Source organism: Garra rufa, chromosome 14 (genome assembly GCF_049309525.1).
Source record: "Garra rufa chromosome 14, GarRuf1.0, whole genome shotgun sequence".
Taxonomy (NCBI): domain Eukaryota; kingdom Metazoa; phylum Chordata; class Actinopteri; order Cypriniformes; family Cyprinidae; genus Garra; species Garra rufa.
Genome location: NC_133374.1, coordinates 22580908 through 22606062, shown reverse-complemented (window position 1 = coordinate 22606062; position 25155 = coordinate 22580908). Strand labels below are relative to the sequence as shown.

At 42.5% G+C, this 25155-nt stretch overlaps 1 protein-coding gene across 2 annotated transcripts; it reads left to right on the top strand.

Annotated features, from left to right (window-relative positions):
* Positions 1-12964: 12964 nt before the first annotated feature.
* On the top strand, positions 12965-17007 carry nkapd1 (NKAP domain containing 1). Of its 2 annotated transcripts, XM_073818214.1 has the most exons (6): positions 12965-13058; positions 13429-13507; positions 13593-13669; positions 13874-14029; positions 14150-14203; positions 15957-17007. In XM_073818214.1, exons 2-6 carry the CDS (start codon positions 13439-13441, stop codon positions 16366-16368), a joined length of 768 nt encoding a protein of 255 aa, XP_073674315.1. In that variant the 5' UTR covers positions 12965-13058; positions 13429-13438; the 3' UTR covers positions 16369-17007. The 2 variants fall into 2 exon arrangements, with proteins under 2 accessions (XP_073674315.1, XP_073674316.1); XM_073818215.1 differs by lacking the exon at positions 12965-13058 and having other exon boundaries at positions 13443-13507; positions 13850-14029.
* Positions 17008-25155: the final 8148 nt, after the last annotated feature.

Genomic DNA, 25155 nt, shown 5'->3' with positions numbered 1-25155 from the left:
GCGGATGGAATGAGCGATCGTTACTGACCACGTACCGGCTCGGCCTAGAACCCAATCTCCGGATGCAGTTAGCTGCTTTGGACGATTCCATGGGATTGGAGAAGTTCATTCAGCAGTCACTTCGTTGTTCAGATCGTCTAAAATCCTACCAAGATCAGTCCGCCACTACTGCACTCCTCCGACCAGTTACATCCGCCAGCCCTCCAGAACCAGAACCAATGATCCTGGAATCAGGAAAAATCTCTGCAGCTGAGCGACAGAGAAGGCTGACCCGGGGTCTTTGCATGTACTGTGGGGCTGCGGGGCACGTTCGACTCAACTGTCCTCTACGTCCTATACGATCTTTGGTGAGTGTAATACGTTCTGAATTGGATAACATGCATCCTCTGACTACCAATGTTCAGTTAACCACCCACACTTCCTGTGTTACAGTCGCAGCCCTCATCGACTCCGGGTCAGCGGGAAACTTCATCTCGAACACCCTCTGTCGCCAGCTCCAGCTACGCACCCAAGCCTCAACCACCATCTACCAGATTCAACCGATAACAAACCGGATCAGCTCACGGACCCGTATTCACCGGAAAAGTGAACCCATCATCCTACAGATCGGAGTTTTGCACCGTGAGGAGATTCAGTTTCTGGTTCTGGAGGGAGCTACTATGGACATCATCTTGGGGCGCCCGTGGCTGGTGAAGCATGATCCCATCCTCTCTTGGGGCACGGGAGAGGTGATAAAATGGGGAGAAGAGTGTACCAACCAATGTTTCCCAGATCTTCCACGTCCTAGACACAAGATACTACCTGTCAACGTCACCTCCGTCGAAAGTCCTGTTGAGAAGCAGTCAGTCCAGATTCCTGCCATTTACTCGTCGTTTCAAGACGTCTTCTGCCCCAAGAGAGCTTCCCAGCTACCTCCACATCGGCCATGGGACTGCGCCATTGACCTAGTTCCGGATGCTCCAATGCCCAGAGGTAAGATCTACCCGCTGTCGCTTCCGGAGACCAAGGCAATGGAGGAGTACATACAGGAGGCTCTCGATCAGGGTTACATCCGACCATCAACATCACCCGCAGCATCCAGTTTTTTCTTCGTGGCAAAGAAGGATGGAGGGCTGCGGCCATGCATCGATTACCGCATACTCAATCAAGGCACCATCAAGTTCCGGTATCCCCTTCCTCTCGTCCCTGCGGCCCTCGAACAACTACGCACTGCCCGGGTGTTTACGAAGTTGGACCTCCGCAGCGCGTACAACCTCGTGAGGATACGTGAGGGGGACGAGTGGAAGACCGCCTTCGTGACCCCTACAGACCACTACGAGTATTTGGTCATGCCCTATGGTTTGGTCAACGCCCCCTCCGTATTTCAGAACTTCATTCACGAGGTACTCCGGGAGTTTCTGCACCACTTTGTCGTCGTCTACATAGACGATATCCTGATTTACTCCCGGAGTGAGGCCGAACATCGCCTCCACGTTGCGGAGGTCCTTCAAAGATTACGGGATCATCACCTGTATCTCAAGGCGGAAAAATGTTCTTTTCACCTATCAGCAGTAGACTTCCTTGGATACGTCATCGACCAGAAGGGGGTTCGTATGGACGAGAGGAAGGTATCTGCAGTTGTATCCTGGCCAGAACCCACAACTATCAAAGAGCTTCAACGATTCTTAGGTTTCGCCAATTTCTACCGCCGGTTTATCAAGAACTACAGCATCATCACTGCTCCACTTACCAGTCTGCTCAAAGGAAAACCACGAACTCTACTCTGGAACCCAGACTCGGCCGCAGCCTTCCATAAACTCAAGGAAGCATTTACACAAGCACCTCTTCTAACCCATCCTGACCCTGATCTCCCTTTCGTGGTAGAGGTGGACGCATCTACTACCGGCGTGGGAGGTATTCTGTCGCAACATCATGGTACTCCTCCATTGCTTCATCCCTGTGCCTACTATTCCCGGAAGCTCAGCCCTGCGGAGAGGAACTATGACATCGGCAACCGCGAGCTCCTTGCCATCAAGCTCGCTCTGGAGGAGTGGCGACATTGGTTAGAGGGATCCAACCACACGTTCCAGGTGATAACAGATCACAAGAACCTACAGTACCTCCGAGACGCCAAACGGCTCTGTCCCCGTCAGGCAAGATGGTCCCTGTTCTTTTCCCGATTCAACTTCACCATAACCTACCGGCCAGGATCCAAGAATACCCGAGCTGATGCTCTGTCTCGCATCCATGATTCCCACGACTTGCCTGACACACCCACGACCATAATCCCCGAAAAAATCATCGTTCAACCCATTGAATGGACCAACCCGCCAGCTGTCGCCACTCCGGAACCCAGATCTCCGCCGGGCTGTCCACCTGGTCGCAGATTCATCCCTAGGACCCAGCGGGTAGATCTAATCCATTCTACACATACCTCTCTGGGCACTGGACATCCAGGGGCCAACAACACTCTCTCGCTGCTATGTCCAAGAGTCCACGTCATCTGCCTGCTGGGAAACTCCATCCCTTGCCTGTGCCGAACCGCCCCTGGTCACACCTGGGAGTTGACTTCATGACCGATCTCCCCTCACCTGACAGTAACACCTGTATCTTTGTTATAGTTGATCGATTTTCAAAATTCTGCCGACTGATACCTCTGAAAGGTCTTCCCACAGCCCTAGAGTCTGCCGAACTGCTCTTCAACAAAGTCTTTAGGTACTATGGCATTCCGGAAGACATCGTCTCAGACAGGGGTCCACAGTTTATTTCACGGGTGTGGAAGTCTTTTCTCAAACTCCTAGGTGTGACCGTTAGCCTCTCCTCTGGATACCACCCTGAGACCAACGGGCAGACGGAGAGGAAAATCCAGGAGGTGGGGCGGTTCCTCCGGACATTCTGTCATGGTCACCAGGACTCCTGGAACCAGTTCCTGGGTTGGGCAGAATACGCCCAAAATTCACTGCGGCAACCCACCACAGGACTCACGCCATTCCAGTGTGTGCTCGGCTTCCAACCACCTCTCTTCCCCTGGAATGGCGAACCATCACAGGTGCCCGCAGTGGATTACTGGTTCCGGGAGAGCGAGAGAGTCTGGGACGAGGCTCACCATCATCTTCAAAGGGCAGTGCGCAGAACCAAATCCACTGCTGATCAGAAGAGGATTCCTGGTCCCACATACACTCCTGGGCAGAAAGTCTGGCTCTCCACAAGAGACATCCGTCTGCGCCTGCCCTCGAAGAAATTGAGTCCCAGGTTTGTTGGCCCCTTCACCATCGTGGAACAGGTCAACCCCGTCACCTACAGACTCCAATTACCACCACAGTACCGTATCCACCCCACATTTCACGTCTCTTTACTCAAACCCTTTCACCCACCTGTGATTCCCTCCACAGAACCTGGTCAGGAAGAGGAACCCCCTCCCCCCTTGGTCCTGGAAGAGGGATCCATCTACTCGGTCCGAGAAATCCTTCTGTCCCGACGTCGTGGTGGTAATCTGGAGTATCTCGTCGACTGGGAAGGCTACGGACCAGAGGAGAGGTCGTGGGTACCCAGAGTTGACATTCTAGATCCAGCCCTCATGGAGGAATTCCATCGTAACCATCCTGAATGTCCAGCCCCTCGAGGACGAGGTAGACCACCACGACGTCGGAGGCCTCGGCCCTCAGGAGCGGGCCCTGGGGAGGGGGGTAATGTCACGGATTGGCCAGGTTCTACTCCCTCACTCACTCAACGATCACAGTCACCTGATTACTAATCAGACGCACCTGAAACCAATCACCAGCACCACATATAAGCACACCACACACCTCACTCAGTGTCCGGGCTCGTTTGCACGAAGCGGACTCATTGTGTTTCTCTGTCGAGTTCACAAACTTCAAAGACATACTTACCTCGCTACTTACCTGTTGAAACTTACCTGTTGTCTCATTTGTTCCAGTACGAAGTCTGTTCTCTGTTCCAGTCAGCGGTGGTCAGCCATAAGCCAGTCTGTCTATCACCAACGGTGTGTGTGTGTGTGTGTGTGTGGGTCGGAGTCCTCCTCCCGTCGTTCCTGGAAAGGAAAGGATCTGTCTTCAGTATTCATCTCTAGTCATCGAATATCATACCTGGACTGTTTATACTTACCCGGTTCTGCACGTCATCTTATCCACAACGCTCTGCTGATAATAAACATTGTTATTCTTATCACTTACCTCTCTTGTTTGGTCTGCTTCCGTAACACGAACATGGGTTGTGCAGCAGGACAATGATCCAAAACACACCAGCAAATCCACCTCTGAATGGCTGAAGAAAAACAAAATTAAAACTTTGGAGTGGCCTAGTCAAAGTCCTGACCTGAATCCTATTGAGATGCTGTGGCATGACTAGGGTTGGGAATCGAAAATCGATTCTGAATAAAGAATCAGATACTTGTTATAAAATTAAAATTTCGATCCCTCGTATCGATTCCTGGGTGCATTTTTTCATCTGGCAATCTGCCAGGACCTTCCGCGCTGGCAATCTGCTAATGTAAAACTAAGACGACCAGAGTAATAGTAACAAAATCACGCGTGCCTAATGTATTCATTCTTATATATCGGAGTCGAACATTATGCACGCATAAGTCCGCTGTTGATTCACAAACTATTCCTGATTTCGGGGCTCTGATCCATAATATTTTTGCGTGAAATTTCTAAATATTTGCATAGTTGTCAAAATGAATTTCCTGTGAGAGTTTTATAATGAAGGCTCACCCATAGAGGTGGATCTTGTAAGGGTCAGTAGTGTTTTTGCACATATAAGCACCAGCATAAACAGATTTAGAATATATTTACTGTATTTTTCATTTGTATGTTTATTTTATAATAAATACAAACAGTAGATGTTCAGTCAGTCCCGTTCAAAAGGAAAGGTTTAGTGAGTGGTATTTTGACTTCTCCCTGTTGAATGTTTGGCAGGTTCACTTACTTAAAAAAAAGTACTCTGAAGTTGTGAAGAATGTCTGAATAGGTTGGTTTCACGTGACGTCACTGCTGTGGCGAGAAATGCAGATGGAGGGCAGGAAGTAATTTTACTCCATAGGAATCAATAGCAAAAACTTAAAATGCCTATGTTTTGCGTTGTTTATAGGCGCTCAAAATCGGTCAAACCGAGAAACCACACGGAGGTTTTATCATTGCATGAAAATCTGCTGTATAACGAGGAAAGGCAAGAAATTGACTTAAAATCGCAGAAAAAAAGTGGCTTGTAAACCTCCATCTGCAGTCAGGAGGAGAGCCGGATAATACTTGTGAAATTTATAAATAGATAAAGTGTGAGACAGTGAGAATTTACTCAATGCTAAACGACAAGTGTACATGATGTATATTTGTAGTTTTGAGCTTTTTAGTGACTGTATGAAAGCGATATTTGCACGTATTCTACTCTATAATCGGTTCAGAATTTGAATAAAAGTTTCGCTTTACGTGCATGACTAAAAAAGCAGAATGGATGAGAAGGAGGAAAGCCTGTACTGTATTGGTTTAGACGCTATTACAGAAAGGTATAAACAGAAAATCACAACATATGTTGGATGTGATCGTTATGTTATGAAGATGATTTTTTCAACCAAATTAAAATAGTTGCCTGCCACCGAGGCTGTAAATATAAGGTAAGTAAACCTGATTGCAAACAATTTCGAAAGTGATTCCCACATTTATATGAAGGATGCAGGATGTCACTCCTGAAACTACTGCTGTATGGGTTTTGGCTGTTGGTCCTGTTAGCAGTGCGTAAAGCGAGCAAATATCGTTTTCATAGTCACTAAAAGGCTGTCACTCACTTCAATTTATGGCAATCTCACAAGGTTCCGTTGTAATCAATTGCAAACATAAAGTCTTATTTACATTGTGTCTACGTGTGGTATTTAGCGACTTCTCACTGTCTCACCCTTTATCTATTTATATATTTGTTTATATCTTAATATTATTATCTTTTATTAACCATTTGCACACACAAGCATTATCCGACTCTCCTCCTGACAGCAGAGGCAAGTTTACAAGCCACTCACTTTTCTCTGCAATTTCTAGTGTTTTCCTCCTTATGAACAGCATATATTCATACACGATAAGAAATGAAATTTCTAGGTTCCCCTTCGAAAGGCAACTCTCGTTGCGTCGTCATTTTTTACGACTGCTAATGGGGTAACTCCTGTTTACTCCGATACTGAAGCCTGATTTGTTAACGTTTGTGAAGTTGCACAAACCAATGGCGCTTTCACCTGCCAGAAAGGGCGGAGCTGACTGCTATATAAGTCGTCGAAAAGCGCCATATCATCAGAATCTTCTCCTTCAGCGACGAGACCATCTCTTCGCTGACTCTGCAGCAAGAAGCCGAAGCCGAGGAAGAAGCTAAGAAGCTTACCTGCTGCCCGCTCAGCGCTCTGCCGTCCCGCCGTGGAACTCGCCACCTGCAGTGGACTCCGCCTCCCCTGCGGCTATCCGGCCAGGACCGAAAGAGCAAATTTGAGCAAATTTCCAAGCACGTTGTTGCAAATGTCGCTTTGTGAGTGTGGTTCATGCAAAGAGCCCCTCGACATGTTCTCCCGCCTCTCTCTCCACGGAGGAAGAAGCAGCGGAACAGTGGGTCTTCTCTTCACGGCGCGAGTGATGTGACGTCGGCGCGGCACCCGCGCCCTTTACCCTCCCCTTCGCGCTCCCTCCCGCCGGTGTGTTTCACACGCCCCTCCCCTGATGCCTGTTCACCTGTGGCTGAACTTGACGGAGATCAGGGACACTGAAAAGATGGCTTTCCTGGATTCGCCGATCTCTCAGAAAGGTCTGTTCGGCCCCACTGTGGACGGTTTCACAGAGCGTTTCACGGAGGCACAGAAGACGTCGCGAGCGCTGCGTCACTTCCTGCCTAAACGCCCCAGTGCATCGGCGACTGTTACAAGCCAGCTGAAGACAGCGTCCACACCGCAGCCTGCAAAGCCCGCACAGCCTCAGCTATCGCAGAAGCCGGAGCCTAGACTGCAGCAGCGCCCCCGAACGGCAAGGAAATTTCCATTTCCAAAGCGCCAAGGTCCACGCCCTCGCGTAGTGCTGGACCCTGAGCCGCAGAAGCCGTCCTGATGTGCGTGCGGAGAGGAAGAGAAAAAGGAGGATTCTCGCAGGTGCTGGAATTCCCTTAAAGAAAGCTTGCATGTATTCCCCGTCACTTCGAAAAATTCTGAGTGGCGGAGGTTTTCTGACCAGGCACGTCCCGCTAAGGCAGCGTGCGCCTCAAACTACCGCTGTGATAGCGGACCCACTTACTATAAAGAGCAATTTTCCTCTCTCCACACTTACACTCACACACATCAGCACATCCACGTCTGGCGATGCGCTGATATTATCAAAAACACTCAAGAATGCCAACGCTCCCTCTATAGGTGGCAAGTTAGCATCAATAAAATTAGAACCCCTCTCCGCTCGGCTGTCGGCTTGGAAAGCCATCCCCGGCGTGTCAGATTGGGTTTTAAAGACAGTGGAACGAGGCTACTCGCTTCAGTTCGCTCGCAGGCCACCTGTATTCAAAGGTGTCATTCAGACTTTGGTTACAGACAACGAGTCACGTGTTCTTCGAGCTGAAGTACAAATGATGCTTGCGAAGGGCGCCATAGAAACGGTCCCCATAGCGAACAGAGAGTCAGGTTTTTACAGCCGGTATTTCCTCGTACCAAAGAAAGACGGCGGGCTCAGACCAATTCTCGATCTCAGACATCTGAATCAAGCTCTCATGCGATGGCCGTTCAGAATGTTAACTTTGAAACAGATCCTCGCGCAAATTTGCCCCGAGGACTGGTTTCTGTCTGTGGATCTGAAAGACACGTACTTTCACATCCAAATAGCGCTCCGTCACAGACCGTTCTTGAGGTTTGCTTTCGAGGGAGTGGCTTACCAGTACACAGTTCTTCCTTTCGGACTGTCTCTGGCCCCTCGCACATTTACAAAATGTATGGACGCGGCTCTCTCCCCTCTGAGATGGGAATTCGCGTTTTAAACTACCTCAACGACTGGCTGCTGCTAGCCGACTCAGAACGTCAACTGATTGCTCACAGGTCGTTACTGCTAGACCACCTGAAGCGCTTAGGGTTGAAAATCAACATGTCCAAGAGCTGTTTGACTCCCAGACAAGGAATTTCCTTTCTGGGTACAGTCATAGACTCGATTCAAATGTGAGCTTGGATTACATCAGAACGCTCCCTAACTATTCAGGGAGCGCTGATGTCTTTCAAGTTGGGAACATTGGGTCCCTTAAAAGCATTTCAGAGGGCTCTCGGCCTCATGGCCGCCGCGTCTCCTGTGATTCCTTTGGGCCTTTTGCTGATGCGACCCCTGCAGTATTGGCTAAAAGCGCACGTCCCGTACCACGCCTGGCGCCTGGGCCGTGCTTACATTAAGGTAAGCCGCCGCTGTCTCAAAGCTGTGGCTCCTTGGACATCTCCTCGCCTGTATATATCAGGCGTCCAGTTAGGGATGGTATCCAGGAGGAAGGTGGTCACAACAGACGCGTCCAGCTGGGGCTGGGGCGCCCTGTGCGAGGGCAGTCCAGTGTTCGGCTCCTGGTCAATCCACGAGCAACGCTTACACATCAACTGTCTCGAAATGATGGCAGTGTGTCTAGCCTTGGAAACCTTCCTCCCAGCCCTAAAAGGACATCATGTCCTGGTGCGGTCGAACAATATGTCGGTGGTAGCCTACATCAACCGCCAGGGCGGCCTCAGGTCCCCTCCCCTTCACAGGTTGACGCAACGTCTCCTGTTACGGGCACAGAAAAAACTCCTCTCATTACGAGCGGTTCACGTGCCGGGCAGATTGAACCAAGAGGCGGATATGTTGTCGAGGAACAACATGGCGCCGGGTTATCAGGCGAGTCAGGGAGACGAGATGCTCTCTCCTCCTCGTGGCCCCCCTCTGGAGGAATCAGATTTGGTTCCCGGAGATGGTCCAGATGCTGTCTGCAGCACCATGGCAGATACCACTGAGGAGAGACCTTCTCTCGCAAGTGCAGGGCAAGATTTTGCATCCTCAACCAGAACTGTGGAGCCTTCATGTCTGGGCGCTCGACGGGAGTCTGACCAACTCCCCGCGAGAGTCAAAAATACCATTTTAGAAGCTAGAGCTCCGTCTACAAGACGTCCATATGCTCTGAAGTGGAAGAGACTGGTGTTCAGTACGTAATCAGGATCCAGTATCGTGTAATGTGTCCCATGTACTGACTTTCTTACAAGAGCTTTTGGACAGGGGACGTTCCCCGTCCACGCTCAAAGTTTATATGACAGCTATTCCGGCGAATCATTCTCCTGTAGCTGACCGTTCAATTGGCAGAAACGACTTAGTCGTTAAGTTTCTTAGAGGCGCTCGACGGTTAAACCCTCCTCGCCCTAAAACTGTACCTACATGGGACTTGTCTGTAGTCCTAAGAGCCCTTAAAGGGGCCCCCTTTGAACCGCTCGCTTCGATCGGCTTAAGGGCCCTGACGTTGAAAACCGCTCTGCTTTTGGCCCTAACGTCGGTCAAAAGAGTGAGTGACTTGCAAGCCCTGTCTGTCAGCGCTGCATGTCTCGAGTTTGGGCCTAATGACTGCAAAGTCATTCTTCAGCCACGCAGTGGCTATGTACCGAAAGTGCTCTCAACACCGTTTAGAGCTCAGGTCATTTCCCTTCTGGCCCTCCCTACTGCGGACGGCGAACAGGGTCCCAACCTGCTGTGTCCTGTCAGGACTCTCAGGGTCTACTTTGAGCGTTCTGCATCTTTCAGACAGTCAGAGCAGCTCTTTGTATGCTTTGGAGGTCACTCTAAATGGCTGCCAGTTACAAAGCAAAGATTGTTATGATGGATTGTTGACGCTATAGCCGAGGTTACATGAGTAACCGGAGCGTTTGACCAATTTCCATAAACAACTTAAAACATAGGCATTTCGAGTTTCTGCTAGTGATTCCTATGGAGAAAAATAACTACCTGCCCTCCAGCTGCATTTCGCGTGTCATCAGAACCACGTGATTGCAAACAACCTATTAAAGAATTTAGGAGCTTTAAATCTGTATATGTATATACATGTTAAAAAGTTAGAACTGAGCAGAGGGTTTTCTTTTAAATTCAAAAGTATAGCTTTAATTAAAAGTTTGTTTGAATTTAGAGTTTTTTTTTTATAACATGCAGTAGAAAAATAAAAAGGCAAAACAAATGTTTTGGTTAATAAAAAGGTTTAAAAATAAACACCTTTAGAGGAAATGTCAGGCATAGGGGGGCCTTGCAAAATTCACCCGAGAAGGAGGGGGGCCCTGGTGTAAAAAATATTGAGAACCCATAATAAACTAATATGTTGCAAGCAAGGTGTCACAAGCAATATGTCTAAGCATCTGCAGTTGGTACACCACGTTAAAAATAAAAGAAAATAATGTAATACTTTGTGGGTGATTTCGGGGCTTTAATTCTATGTAAACTAGAAGATTAATAAAGTAAAACCCTCAGACATGGACAAGCTCTTCTTAACGCCATCTCTCCTTTTATTTATTTTTTTCTCCCCAACTCCCCGTCAAAATAAAAGTCCTCACAACAATATCGAACAACACAGAATGGATACTATTAAATAACATTGTATGTTTAAATATAAGATTAGCATTTATTTTCAAACATAAACTCTTTAGTTACATAACTCTGTTAAACTCAATTTAACTCTTACAATAATTTTTGTTTGTTATTTGAGCTGAAACTATTCACACTGAAAATAAACATGTTTGATATATTAATATTTGTCTTTTGCTGTTGTTGTTTTTTACTAAATTGGAATCGAAACTGGGATTCGATAAGAATCGGAATTGATAAGTGGAATCGGAATTGGAACTGGAACCGATAAAATTCAAATGATACCCAACCCTAGGCATGACCTTAAAAAGGCGGTTCATGCTCGAAAACCCTCCAATGTGACTGAATTACAACAATTCTGCCAAGATGAGTGGGCCGAAATTCCTGCACAGCGCTGTAACAGACTCATTGCAAGTTATCGCAAACACTTGATTGCTGTTGTTGCTGCTAAGGATGGCCCTACCAGTTATTAAGTTTAGGGGGCAAACACTTTCTCACACAGGGCCATGTGGGTTGGATTTTGTTTTCCCTTCATAATAAAAAAGTTCATTCAAAAACTGCATGTTGTGTTTACTTGTGTTATCTTTGATTAATATTTAAATTTGTTTGATGATCTGAAACATTAAAGTGTGACAAACATGCAAAAACAATGAAAAATCAAGAAGGGGGCCAACACTTTTTCACACCACTGTACCTGCCGTGTCATCATTATATTTGTGTTTCCAGATTTTAATTAATGTTTATAGCCTAATATCTTATTATGTTTTTACATTGTTGTATGTCTTTTAAACTATAGATATTACAAATGATCATATAAAATCATATATTCTTATGATACTTATGATCAACTTCACAGACATTAAAATAGTACATTTGGCTATTAATTACTCTGTTTAGTCTTTGTATTAAATCATGTTTGTATTAGTGCGAGTAAGTACAAGAAGTTGCATTGTGTATCTCTTGTAGTTCACAAGGAAGTAGCGTGTAAAGTAAAGGTATCAAAAAACAACATTTCTTTCATTGTTTGGGGATTTCCAGTGTGATTAAAATCTTAATCCTTTCATTTTCAAGTTTTATCTGTTTATGTCTCTCGCTCTGTGTCCTTCGTGACTTTCCTAAAGTGGAATTTCTGCTGCACGAGGATGTGGAGTGATATATTGCATCATCATGGGTATTACTGGTGCCATTGTGACACAACAGACTCCATGATTTGAAACTATAACCTACCAATCAAATTAAATAGAGAATATCCACCTTATTTTTCAACGTGGATATAAGCCGTTTTCTGTGAATGTGCAAGACTTCCCGTTCATTAGCTACTGTAAAGAAAAATAACGGGAAGAATAACAAACTGTAGTAAATGCTAAAACTGCTTACACTACAGACCAGTGTGTTCATAATTAGGATAATACAATAAAATAATATGGTAAAAAACACCAGTTTAATGAACTAAGATGAGTGACAGCTTTTAATGATTTTTAAGGGAGTCTGTAAATGACATTGATTTAATACAACAGGTAAATAAACACAAAGTTAATATTAAGTGACTTACATTGTCTGACTATAACACTATTGCCTGATTTTGCTATTTTGTCGTCAAAAATAGTTTGAAACAAGTCACAACTCAGTCACTGCGCATCTCCACTCAAACACAGCGGTGTTTCATTTATGAATGAACGGCCATTTTGAAACAAATCTAGTGAATGATTAAATTTCCCATTCATAAAGACAGTCACGTGCTTTATTCCTGAATAAATCAGCTGTTAGAACGAATCACGAATTAATGATTCAGTAATTAAATCAGTGACTTGCCGCCACCTACTGCCAGCTTTAGTTTCATTTTTAAAGTTTTCAGTTATTTCAATCATTTAATATTCCTATTCAAAATGTTACATTAATCTCAACATGAATTTATGAATTTGATTGCACTCATGCCATCTCTAAGTCTAAAAATACACCTACAAGCCACTTTTATGTTCTTCTGTGTCACCTCTGTAGTACAATTTATTTACGTATTAATTTAGTTAATACAGATTTCATTTGATTGGTAAATTATTCTTATTCGACTTGTTCTTATTACTTGTTTTAATTCGAAATTTCAAAAAGCTTCTAAAATATAATTTGTAAAAAAATTTACATAAAAGATGACATACTTTTAATAAAGTTAGAGAAAAAATGCCATTAAAGAGGTAAAAACTTAAATTTTAAGGAGTCAAATTTTGATCAGATTTTTTGATTATTGATTAAATTTTGACTGTGCTCCTAATTTTTTTTTAAGTTAGGATTATAATACAATTCTATATAAATGTATATGATTTTATATAATGGAAATTTTGGCTTTTATTATGAAATAAATGTTTTCGCTTTTTGAGCACTTTTATTTTGAAATAACTCTTGCGCGTAGTTTGTGCAGGAAGTTAATACAATCTATGTTTTGGATGCCACGTTCCCTTTGCTCACTAGATTTTAAATTGATTGAAAAATAAAAAGGTCAGTTCATTCTTTATTCTGTTTTAAAACACTATGTTGTTTAATCTTGACTTTTTTTTCGATTTTATGACTGTACTATTACTAGATAAACGTTTAATTTAGCTGAACGCTTGTGTAAGCTAGTAGCAAAACGTTAGAAAACCAAATAGTGAACTGATGTAAATAAAACTTGCCACACTCATGTTTATGGGACAAAAACATGGCAAGTCTAGTTTATTTTGCCATTTATTTGCTTATTTTTGCATATCCAGTTCATTCGCTTAGCTTCCAAAAAACGATTCTGTCTAAAATAGTCTTTGTTTTCTCTGACAACAGTTTTGTGTATTTTATATATTTATATATAAAATCTGCTGTGGTATGTTGTTTGAAGGTTTGCCATTATGTCGAAGGTGTCTATGGGTAAAGTACTCCTCCGAAATGTCATCAGACACACAGATGCCCATAACAAGGTAAATCAACGTTTATAAACCTTTTAAATACGTTTGCAATATTTCAGCATTTTTCTATCAGCTGAAATCAGTCTTTGTACTGCAGATTCAAGAGGAGTCTGAGATGTGGAAATTAAGAAATCTTGAGCGACATGCTTCATCTACTCATATCCCAAAGCACAGGTACAAAACAGCACAACCTTTCTTTATATCTCCTGCAGGGGCGCCGCTCGCAATTTTGGGCCCCCCCACTACACCAAAGCAGATCTGTGGGGCCTCCTAAATGGCGTGGGCCCTTAGAATTGTCCTAACTTTCCCCCCCTTAGCGGCGCCCCTGATCTCCTGATGTATTTTTCTCTTTAGAGACCGTGTGTAATTCTCTCTTAGGGGCCGTATGCACTGTGACCGTGATTTGGAGGACTCAGAGGGGTCCATGCGAGACCGGCTCGGAGACAGGAGAGATGAGATGTCTGAGAGAGATGAGAAGGAGGCACGATACTGGACGCGAAAACTGTATGAGTTTGAAGCCAATGATCCTGACAGGTATTGATGGTTGGTTTTGTTCTCATGGTGTATTAATTATAACGTATGCTTGAAACATGCAATTAATTGTGTATGCTTGAGGCATTTCCTGTGATCACAAAGCTGTCTTTGTCTCCTCAGGTGGGGCCACAGTGGCTTTAAGGAGCTTTATCCAGATGAGTTTAATTCTGATGGGTAAGGAGAAGCAGTCTAATATAAAATACTTAACATTTTATTCAAAGTAAAATGAACGTATTGTATATACAAATGTATATACTTTTGTCGCAAAAGCCGGGTCAAAATGATATATTTTTCTCATATGCCAAAAATCATTAGGATATTAAGTAAAGATCATGTTCTGTGAAGATATTTTGTAAATTTCCTACTGTAAATATATCAAAACTTGGTAATATGCATTGCTAAAAACTCAATTGCACCCGTCAGATTCCGTCAGATTTTCATATAGTTGTATCTCGGCCAAATATTGATCTATCCTAACAAACTATACATAAATAGAAATTAATTTAAAAAAATTGACCCTAATGACTGGTTTTGTGGTCCAGGGTCACAAATGTTAGACTGTACATCAGTAATGGTCATTTTAATACCTATTCAATCATGTAAAATATTGTGTACTATATGTAAAATTTAAGATCCGTGCTATGCAATCTATTTTTCCACTAAATCTTAAATGATTTTTAAAAAAAAATCTAAATTTTGTAATGGCTTTTAATGTTTTTTAAATAAATATATATAAATATTAATATTATTTATATTATTTATATTAATTATTAATATTAAATAAATATTAATATTATTTATAAAAAAAAACAAAGTTAAACACATTTTAATTTAGGCAGGACAGTTAAAATTAATTACTTAAAATTAAAATGTAAATTACAAATATATGTATATTTATAATTATATATATTTTTGGCTTTGCAGTGTAACCATCGTAGAAAAACATGTAATTCATTTACTTCTGTTTCATAAAGAATTAAATAATCCTAAACTTAATTATGAATTTATCTAATACAGATCTTACATTTAATTCTATAATAATTTAATTTATAATCTCAATATATAAAATTATTCTAAATATTCTAGCAGCATACACTACCAGTCAAAAGTTTTTGAACAGGAAGATTTAAATTTTTTTTTAAAAGAAGTCTCTTCTGCTTCTTTTTACTATTTAAGATTAATTTTCTATTTGAAAATATTTTTAAATTTAATTTATTCCTGTGATTTTAAAGCTGATTTTTTTTTAGCATCATTACTCCAGTCACATCATCAGAAATCAGAAACCATTCTTATATTCTGTTTCTGTTGCTCAAAAACATTTATTAATATTATTATGTTGAAAACAGCTGGGTACAATTTTTTAGGTTTCTTTGATGAATAGAAAGTTCAGAAGAACAGCATTTTTCTGAAATAGAAATCTTTTGTAACATTATAAATGTCTTTATCATCACTTTTGATCAATTCAAAGCATCCCTATTAAATGAAAGTATTACTTTTCATAATTTTTTTTCCAAAAATCTGGTATAGTATATAATGTTAAAAACTTTTTTTTTTCAGATAAATGCTGATCCTTGGATCTATTCATCAAAGAATACTGAAAAATGTACTTAACTGTTTTAAATATTAATAATACATGTTTTTTTGAACAGCAAATCAGCATATTAGAATGATTTCTGAAGGATCACGTGACACTGAAGACTGCAGGAATGATGCTGAAAATTTAGCTTTGATCACAGGAATAAATTACATTTGTAAAATATATTCAAATTGAAAGCAGTTATTTTAAATAGTAAAAATATTTCAAAGTCTTACTATTTTTGCTGAACTTTGGATCAAATAAATGCAGGCTTGGTCAGCAGAAGTGACTTCTTTAAAGCACACTTACAGAATTTTTTTGTTTAATATTGTTTTTATTCTTTCACTTCAGAGAAAAAGACTGCAGTGCAAGTAAACACAGAAGGAAAAAACACAAGAGCAAACTAGGCGCTGACATAGAGAAGTCTTCCAAGAAGTCGTCTAAAAAGAAGAAAAAGAAAAAGGAGAAGAAGAAAAGAAAGACTGCTGCCTCAGACTCTGAGACCTGCAGTGGTGCGGAGGACGCCTTCAGGAGGAAACAGAGGAGGAAGGGAGGTAAAAGCAAGCGTAGGAAAAAGGAGCACAAAAACAAAGACAGAACCGACGACAGCAACACGGAGGACAGCCATTCAGACACAAGGAGGAGAACCCACAGGAAGAGAGACTACCCTGAAACAGACACGCTGAACGAACCTCAAAGGAAAAAGAGGAAAAACTGGAAAGTGGCAAATGAGGAGAGATCAGAGGAGAGCTCCGATGCTTGACTTTTCAAATTGTAGAGATTTTTTTACCTGTGCATATCATACACATTTGGGAGACTCTGATCATGGGTCCGGAGTCTTTAAGTTGATCTTTATACCTCACCAAACAGACTTGATGGCTTTTTAAAGCCATGTTTGCATCCAGGAGAATTTTTATGAGGTTATGTGTTTTCTAAAGACTTTTAAATATCTTTGAACATTTTTTATTATTTTGCAGACTGAACAATTTTACTATCATAGAAAAAAAACTCAGGTGTTTTTCTGCCATGTATGAAATAAGTGGGAAAAAACTACTTGAACCAATGACAATACTGTATATAATCAGCATTTGTGTGTGTTCGAGGCGACTGAATAATTGTCATACAGCAGCTGTCCGGAAGGTGGAGGTGTTGCACTATATCAGACGACAATCTCAACGCGAGGCCGACTGATTGTCTTTTAATGACTTGTTTTGTACGGTTGCTTGTAAACACCTACAGTAAATGGTATTTCGCTACTGTTTACTTCCGACATTTACGGATAATGGCTACTTCCCCTTGCTAATGTGTCCGCTTTCACTCATTCATTTGCACTAAACTGCCAAAGGTCAAACCTTCATGTCATATAAATGTAATTATATCATTAAAGCTGACTTTGGAAGGACCCGTTTTTGTTAGTAGCTAAATTCCCCCTCAGAGAAGTTGACTTGAGTTTGTCAGTGTTTACCGTTGTCGCTCACTTGGTTCCACGGAGTCCACGTGAGTTGTACGAGGGGTATGTATCGGTGTGGGATGACTACTCATTATCCTGATCACCGGCTGCCATCTTCCGCTGTAAACACGGAGCAGTCGGCGTAAAGAACATTGCGTCTCTATGGTAATGAACACTGCCCTTTGCTAACAGCCTGGCACGGCGACTCAAAACAACTCTGAAAATTATCAAACACTTTCAAGCTGCCAAGCTTCATAATGAAGTCAAATTAAATGTGGCCAGCTTTCATCAGCTGAGAGATTGAGCTGTTCTGGGTCTTCGGTAAAACACGGTCATTAACACGCAGCTCAGAGGAACACGCTGTTCAGACTTCGATTCGCTGAGGGGAATTTCAGGCTGATCCGTTAAAGGCTGTGCCCTTTTGCTCTCTTTGTAACTGTTCCAATTTCATACTGGGATGTTTTTGTGCAATTCGTGCCCTTCATTGACAACAAACCAGTTCCTTTTAATTCAAGTAACTTTCCTTAAACATTTTCAGTAATATGAAAGCCCGTTTCCGCCACTGAATTAAAAAAAAAAATTAAAATCGCGGTTTATCTCACAACTCTCATGACTTTTTTCTGGCAATTGCGGTGATTTTTCTTCTGAAAATTGCGTGATATAGCCTAAACTTGTCCCAATTCTGAGAAATGAGTTTATATCACGCAATTCTGACTTTATAACGCGCAATTGAGATTCAGTTCTGAGAAAGAAAGTCAGAATTGCAAGATATAAAGTATTTATGTATATATAAGTATTTTATCTCGCAATTTTGACTTTGCCTCACAATTGTGATTGAGTTTACATCACACAATTCTGAGAAAAAAGTCGCAATTCTGACTTTTTTCTCAGAATTGCAAGTTTATGTACTGAAATTGTAACTTTTCATCTCAGTATTGCGAGTTTATATCTCACAATTCTGACTTTATAACATGCAGTTTCCTTACCTTTCCTTTTTTTCAAGTCAGAATTGTGAGATATAACATCAGTCTTTTTACCCCCTTAAAATGAGCTTGTATAGTTTATATCTTACAATTCTCAGTGAATTCGCAGTTGCAAGAAAAAAAGTCAAAATTGCAAGATAAACTCGCAGTTGCAAGAAAAAAGTCAGAAATGTGAGATATAAACTTGGAGTTTTCATCTTGCAGTTCTGACTTTATAGTTTTTATAGTTTTTTTGAGAATTGCGAGTTTATATCCCACAATTTTGAGAAAGAAAGTCAGAATTGCGGGGTATAGACTCGCAATTGCGAGAATAAAAGTCACAATTTTGAGATATAAACTATAAAGTCAGAACTGCGAAATGAAAACTCGCAATTCTGACTTTTTTTCTCGCAATTCCAAGTTTATATCTCACAATTCAGATTTTTTTCTTGCAACTGTGAGTTTGTATTTTGCAAATCTGACTTTTTTTTGCAACTGCGAGTTTATATCTTGCAATTTTGACTTTCATTCTTATAATTGTGAGAAAAGTCATTTTTATCTCACAGTTCTGACTTTGTTTCGCAACTGTGGTCGAGTTTAATATCACGCAATTAAAAATAAAAGCAATTCTGACTTTTTTCTTGCAAATGGCAGTTTATATCTGACAATTCTGACTTTATAACAATTGCAAGTTAAGTCAGAATTGTAAGAAAAAACTCAGAATTGCAAGATACAAGCTCGCATTTGCGAGAAAAAGTCAGAATTGTGAGTTTTTATCTCGTAATTCAGACTTTATTTTTTGCAATTGTGAATTTATATCACGCAATTCGGAGAAAAAAAGTCAGAATTGTGAGAAGAAAGGTCGCAATAACCTTTTTCTTATTCAGTGGCAGAAATGGGCTTCCATAAACATCAGAATGATCATCATTACATCACAGTGTCAGTGTTGAAAAAGTGTCCTCTGTACAGCTTAATAATTTTATAATATTAATAATTAGAATTTTATTTACATAACACCATTCATAAAATGCACAAAGAACAGATATAACGAGCAAATCAGCATATTAGAATGATTTCTGAATGATTATGTGACACTAAAGTCTGGGGTAATGATGCTAAAAATTCAGCTTTGCATCTAAGAAATAAATTATGTTTTAAAATAAATATATTTTAATAAAATCAGTTAATTTGCAATAATATTTCACATTATTACTCTTTATACTGTGATTTTGATCAAATAAATGCAGCCTTACACGGTAGTATAAATGAACATGTCAAGCCACTATAATAAATCTTGTGTCAGCCCTATAATTTTTTTATATTGAAGTAATAATTTTTGTTTTATAAGTTTAACAAAGCAAAACCTTCCTTTGAGGAATCAGCTGCATACTTTATCCGCTTGCTGTTTGTTCACTTGAAGTTTGGACACAGTTGATGAAGAACCTCCGTTTTGCCTAGAAGGAAGAACACTGATCTCATGTTTGATTTGATCTTTAATAAGTTCACATTACTCTACAATTACACGTTTGTGTGCGGTATGTTCCTTCTTCAAGTTAACCATGCCAGAACTACCTTAGCCATGCAGGTCAATCCAATAATCCTTCCTTATTGAGTTCTGCCTGCAGAGCCCTTCATATTGACGTCACATTGTGATGTCTATCATAAGGTAAGAGGGCATTACCAGAAATTGGGTTGAATTATTTCAGCCCTTTCCTCACATACTAAAACTCATTATTCAGGACTGAGCTACAGTTTTGAGTTAAATGTAATCCATATGATCTGTTGGTCTGGCAGGGATAATGTATATGACGCAGGTATGGTTTACAGAGGATCAGATGTGTGCATCACTGTGCAAATTACATATAGGTAGAGATTACACACTGAAGCGTGCATGTGCTTTTAGCCCTGTATTGACATCACATCTGTGAGTCACCAGTCATGTGTTGGTTCTTGGAGGCGACTGATAAGTATCATTTATCAGAGCTAGAAAAAGATCTTATCCTGAAGAGGATTATGGGCCAAACAGAGGAAGTATGATACATCCTCAAAGTTGGTACTGAAGTGTGCTGATTCCCTCCAGTTTCATTATGAATCACTTACTTCGGTTATGTGGTCAGTCATTCATTCTGCTTTAATAATAGCTTCTCACGCCAACATTATAATTAGAGTTATTCATTCTTTTATATCCAAAGCAACTTATAAAAGAGAAAAAACACTGTTAAAGGTGTGGTCACATTTGCTAAATCTTATTAGAATTTTTCAGGACAAAGGTCTATTTTCAATAGTGTATGGAGCTCTCCTCACACAGAAGTCACTTTCAAAATCACAATTTCACTTGACCAACATGAACCCATTGTGAAATCACGTGAATTTACTTGGAATTGCTGATTGTGTGAATTCCTGTTGTGGTATCATTTGTATCATAACCATTGTTCTGCAAATTTGCATGGGCAAAATCAAGTAATTTCAATAGGAATCCACATGATTTACGAGAAGGCAAAACATTTCTAATGCAGAACAGGTACAGTTGTGAATTACCCATGATTTACTCATCCTCTCATCCAAACTTTCCTAGGTGTATATGACTTTCTGCTTTCTGATAAATACAATTGGACTTATATTAAAAAATGTCCTGGCTCTTCCGAGCTTAATAAAGACGCCGTGGGCGGACTACGTACGGAAGCCTGTAAGCTTTAAACTTCCCGTTCTTACTTAAGATGTTCCCACTGCAAGTGCATAAATACGTGACGGCTTGTGAAAGTAAACGTTTGTTGTTTTGTTTTGCATAATTTTAATGAAGTGAGAAAGCCTGTCATACTTTTTATTGGCATATTAAAAAGAATATATAACATTATACATAGCCTAATTATTTCAAATATATGCTATAAAATAATATGATAATAATTGTTGTCTATAATAAATGAAATACATTTTTTAAAGCGTTATGGCATTTGTTTTTGATGTTATTGTGCTTTGCCTGCTGCTGTCTCACTTCTTATAACCTGCCGGGACTGTCAGTTGAGCAGCAAGAGCACAGCACATCTCAATTCTCTCAAAGACACGTTTTGTTTTCTCACATCCTTCCGAGTTTGTTCTTTCAAGGAAGCCTGGCAAGACTGGTCTCCACAAGAACACAAGTCCGTTCTTTGCATTCTTGGAATTGAGAAACAGCCAGAAACTAGGTCACACTGAGCAGGAGGGATGAAAACACAACAAAACAGTCCAAAGGTGTGATAGTTTGCCCCTCTCCTGGGAGGCTCGACCTTGCATTATAGAAACAACAGGGGTGGGATGGAGGGGGACTCAGGAGGACGACAAAGGAGTGGATGTGGGATGGTGATCAGGGATGGAAAAGGGCTAGCAGGAAGGCAGGCAGACAATACTGGTGGAGTTTCAGGCGGAGGATGGACCCCTGTGAGGAGGATGACGACGAACAGAGTCCAGGGTGGAGACGACGGAGGGAGGAGCCAGGGAGAAGACAGGAAGGACTTGGAGCAGGAGGAGCCAGGCGGGATCCAGACCGCAGCCATGATGGCGAATCACAGTAAAGCCGACGGAGGGAGGAGCCATTATGTATGAAGGGCTGACAGTTCCAGGGGACCGACCGACAGCAGTGGAACAGGTGGTGTGGAGCCCGAGGCAGAGACGGGGAGCCAATGAGCCAGGGTGACGCTGAGGATCCGCAGGGCCTAGGTGGAGCAAATGGCTGAAAGCAGGGATCCGAAAGGTGGACTCGAAGTGACACAGGACCAAGGTGGACCCAGAGCGACAGAAGACAAAGGTGGACCCAGAGCGACAGAAGACAAAGGTGGAGTCGAAGCAACACAGGACCAAGGTGGACCCGGAGCGACAGAGGACAAAGATGGAGTCTAAGCAACACGGGACAAAGGTGGACCCGGAGCAACAGAGGACCAAGGTGGACCCGGAGCAACAGAAGACAAAGATGGAGTCTAAGCAACACGGGACAAAGGTGGACCCGGAGCAACACAGGACCAAGGTGGACCCGGAGCGACAGAGGACAAAGATGGAGTCTAAGCAACACGGGACAAAGGTGGACCCGGAGCGACAGAGGACCAAGGTGGACCCGGAGCAACAGAAGACCAAGGTGGACCCGGAGCAACAGAAGACAAGGTGGATCCGGAGCAACAGAGGACAAGGTGGATCCAGAATGACAGAGGACCAAGGTGGACCCGGAGCGACAGAGAACCAAGGTGGACCCGGAGCGACAGAAGACCAAGGTGGACCCGGAGCAACAGAGGACAAGGTGTATCCGGAGCGACAGAGGACCAAGGTGGACCCGGAGCAACAGAGGACAAGGTGGATCCAGAGCGACAGAGGACCAAGGTGGACCCGGAGCGACAGAGGACCAAGGTGGACCCGGAGCGACAAAGGATCAAGGTGGACCCAGAGCGACAGAAGACAAAGATGGAGTCGAAGCAACACAGGACCAAGGTGGACCTGGAGCAACAGAGGACCAAGGTGGACCCAGAGTGACAGAAGACAAAGGTGGACCCAGAGTGACAGAAGACAAAGATGTAGTCGAAGCAACATAGGACCAAGGTGGACCCGGAGCAACAGAGGACCAAGGTGGACCCGGAGCGACAAAGGACAAAGGTGGAGTCGAAGCGACAGAGGACCAAGGTGGACCCGGAGCGACAGAGGACCAAGGTGGACCCGGAGCGACAGAAGACAAAGGTGGAGTCGAAGCAACACAGGACCAAGGTGGACCCGGAGCGACAGAGGACAAAGATGGAGTCGAAGCAACACAGGACCAAGGTGGACCCGGAGCGACAGAAGACAAAGGTGGACCCAGAGCGACAGAAGACAATGGTGGAGACGAAGCAACACAGGACCAAGGTGGACCCGGAGCGACAGAGGACAAAGATGGAGTCAAAGCAACACAGGACCAAGGTGGACCCGGAGCAACAGAGGACCAAGGTGGACCCGGAGCGACAAAGGACAAAGGTGGAGTCGAAGCGACAGAGGACCAAGGTGGACCCGGAGCGACAGAGGACCAAGGTGGACCCGGAGCGACAGAAGACCAAGGTGGACCCGGAGCAACGGAGGACAAGGTGGATCCAGAGCGACAGAGGACCAAGGTGGACCCGGAGCGACAGAGGACCAAGGTGGATTTGAAGCAACACAGGACCAAGGTCGACCCAGAGCGATAGTGGACCAAGGTGGACCCGAAGCGACAGAGGACCAAAGTGTAGCCGGAGGGAAGGAGGACCCTGACAGAGCCAGTGGGATGGAGGAACGAGGCGCAGCCGAAAGAGTGGAGTCCTCAGGCAGCAGATGGTCGACGACTGACCAAAATGAAGCTGGAGGGACAAGGTAGCCAAGCGGAGCTAGTGAACTGACGGGCTACGGTGGAGATGTGGGAGCTAGGAGCCATGATGTAGCCGCTGAGTCAACGGGCCAAGGCGCAGTCTGGGACTCAGAGGCTGGAGGCGGAGACAAGGGATGCTCCAGCCACAACACTGATGGAGAGTGAACTGCCTGTCTGTCTTGAACTGTCTGTCTAAAGATAATTAATGACACACCTGAACCAAATGACACAATCAAAGGGAGACTAGGTCACACTGAGCACACAAGGGATAAAAACACAACAAAACCGCCCAAAGGTGTGACAATTAGAAATACAAAATGAGGATTTGTAAAGAAAAATGTTGGAGGATTTTGATCCAAGTTATGCTATGCCTACGTCCTACATCATCCGTTGGAACACCATCCTCTCATTAATGCACATATGACAGTTAGCAGAAATTAGAGATTATGATTCATGAAGTTTTAAATATGGTTATTATTCTTGCACAAACCCATCGCTTTGTTTCAGAAGGCCTTTATTAACCCCCCAGAGCTGTGTGGAATACTTTTTATGATGGATGGATGCACTTTATTTTGTTTCAAAATCTCAACACCCATCCACTGCCATTATAAAGCTTAAAAGAGCCTACTGTAAGATGGTTTGAGGGTGAATAAATCATGAGGTAATTTTCATTTTTGGGTAAACTATCCCTTTTAATACTGATTATTGTCAAAATATATGACCTTCATTATGACCTTCTTGCAGCTACAGTTTAGTATAGAACACATTATCAGATTCTTTTACTGTTAAAAAAACCTAAAAGTCATAGTAAAAATGTGTCAGAGTGAAGTCAAATGACATGTGGTTTAAGCATGGTGGACCCCATGGCGCTCATTAACATGCCCTCTGCTGAGAATCCTTCAAGGTTAATGGACAGCTCCCGCAGCCTGTGCGCAGAACACGCGCCCATTTCCCGGATTGCTCTCCAAATCAGTTGTGCATCCAGGCTGACCCTCTCACACTTTGCTTCAATTAGCCACCAAGTGAATCATGGGTCAATCTGCTGCTGTTGCCATAGAAACCTGACGTAAAGGATTTGGATTTCCTCAACACCACTGGAGGCTTCATCAAAGTCACTGCCAAGAATTTGCATGTTGTCTTGTAGGAAGGCATTCAAATAAAGCAAAAAAAGTGGGACATTTATCCAGCAAAACTAGAAAAATAAAACTCAAGTGCCCTCAAGTATTCATCTTCATTAGAAAATATATAGAGTAAAATGAATTTATGCCAAATCTCTGTCATAAAACTCTATGGCTGGTCTCACAGGTCAGTTCTAAATTGGTTTTGGCCACTTTTAGCTGGTCAGGCTGGTCTTAGCTGGTTAAGCTAGGAGACCTGCTAAAAGACCAAACAAGCTGAAACCAGCTATTTTCAGCTTAAGCCAACTAAGACTAAACAACCAACCTCGGCTGATAGCTGTTTATTAGCTGATTTTAACTGGATTAGCATAGAAACATGTTAATCATGCTAGCAACATGCTAGTAACTTGCCAATCATGTTAGTAATTTGTTAGCAAACATGCTAGTAACTTCCTAATCATGGTAGTATCATGCTAGAAACTTGTTAATCATGTTAAACATGCAAGCAACATGCTAATCATGCTTGAAATGTGTTAGTAACATGTTAATTATGCTAGAAACATGTTAACAACATGCTGGTAATGTTAATCGTGCTAGTAACTTGTTAATAATGTTAACAACATGCTAGCAAAGTGCTAGTAACATGCTAGTAATGTGTTACTAATCATGCTAGAATCATGCTAATAACAAT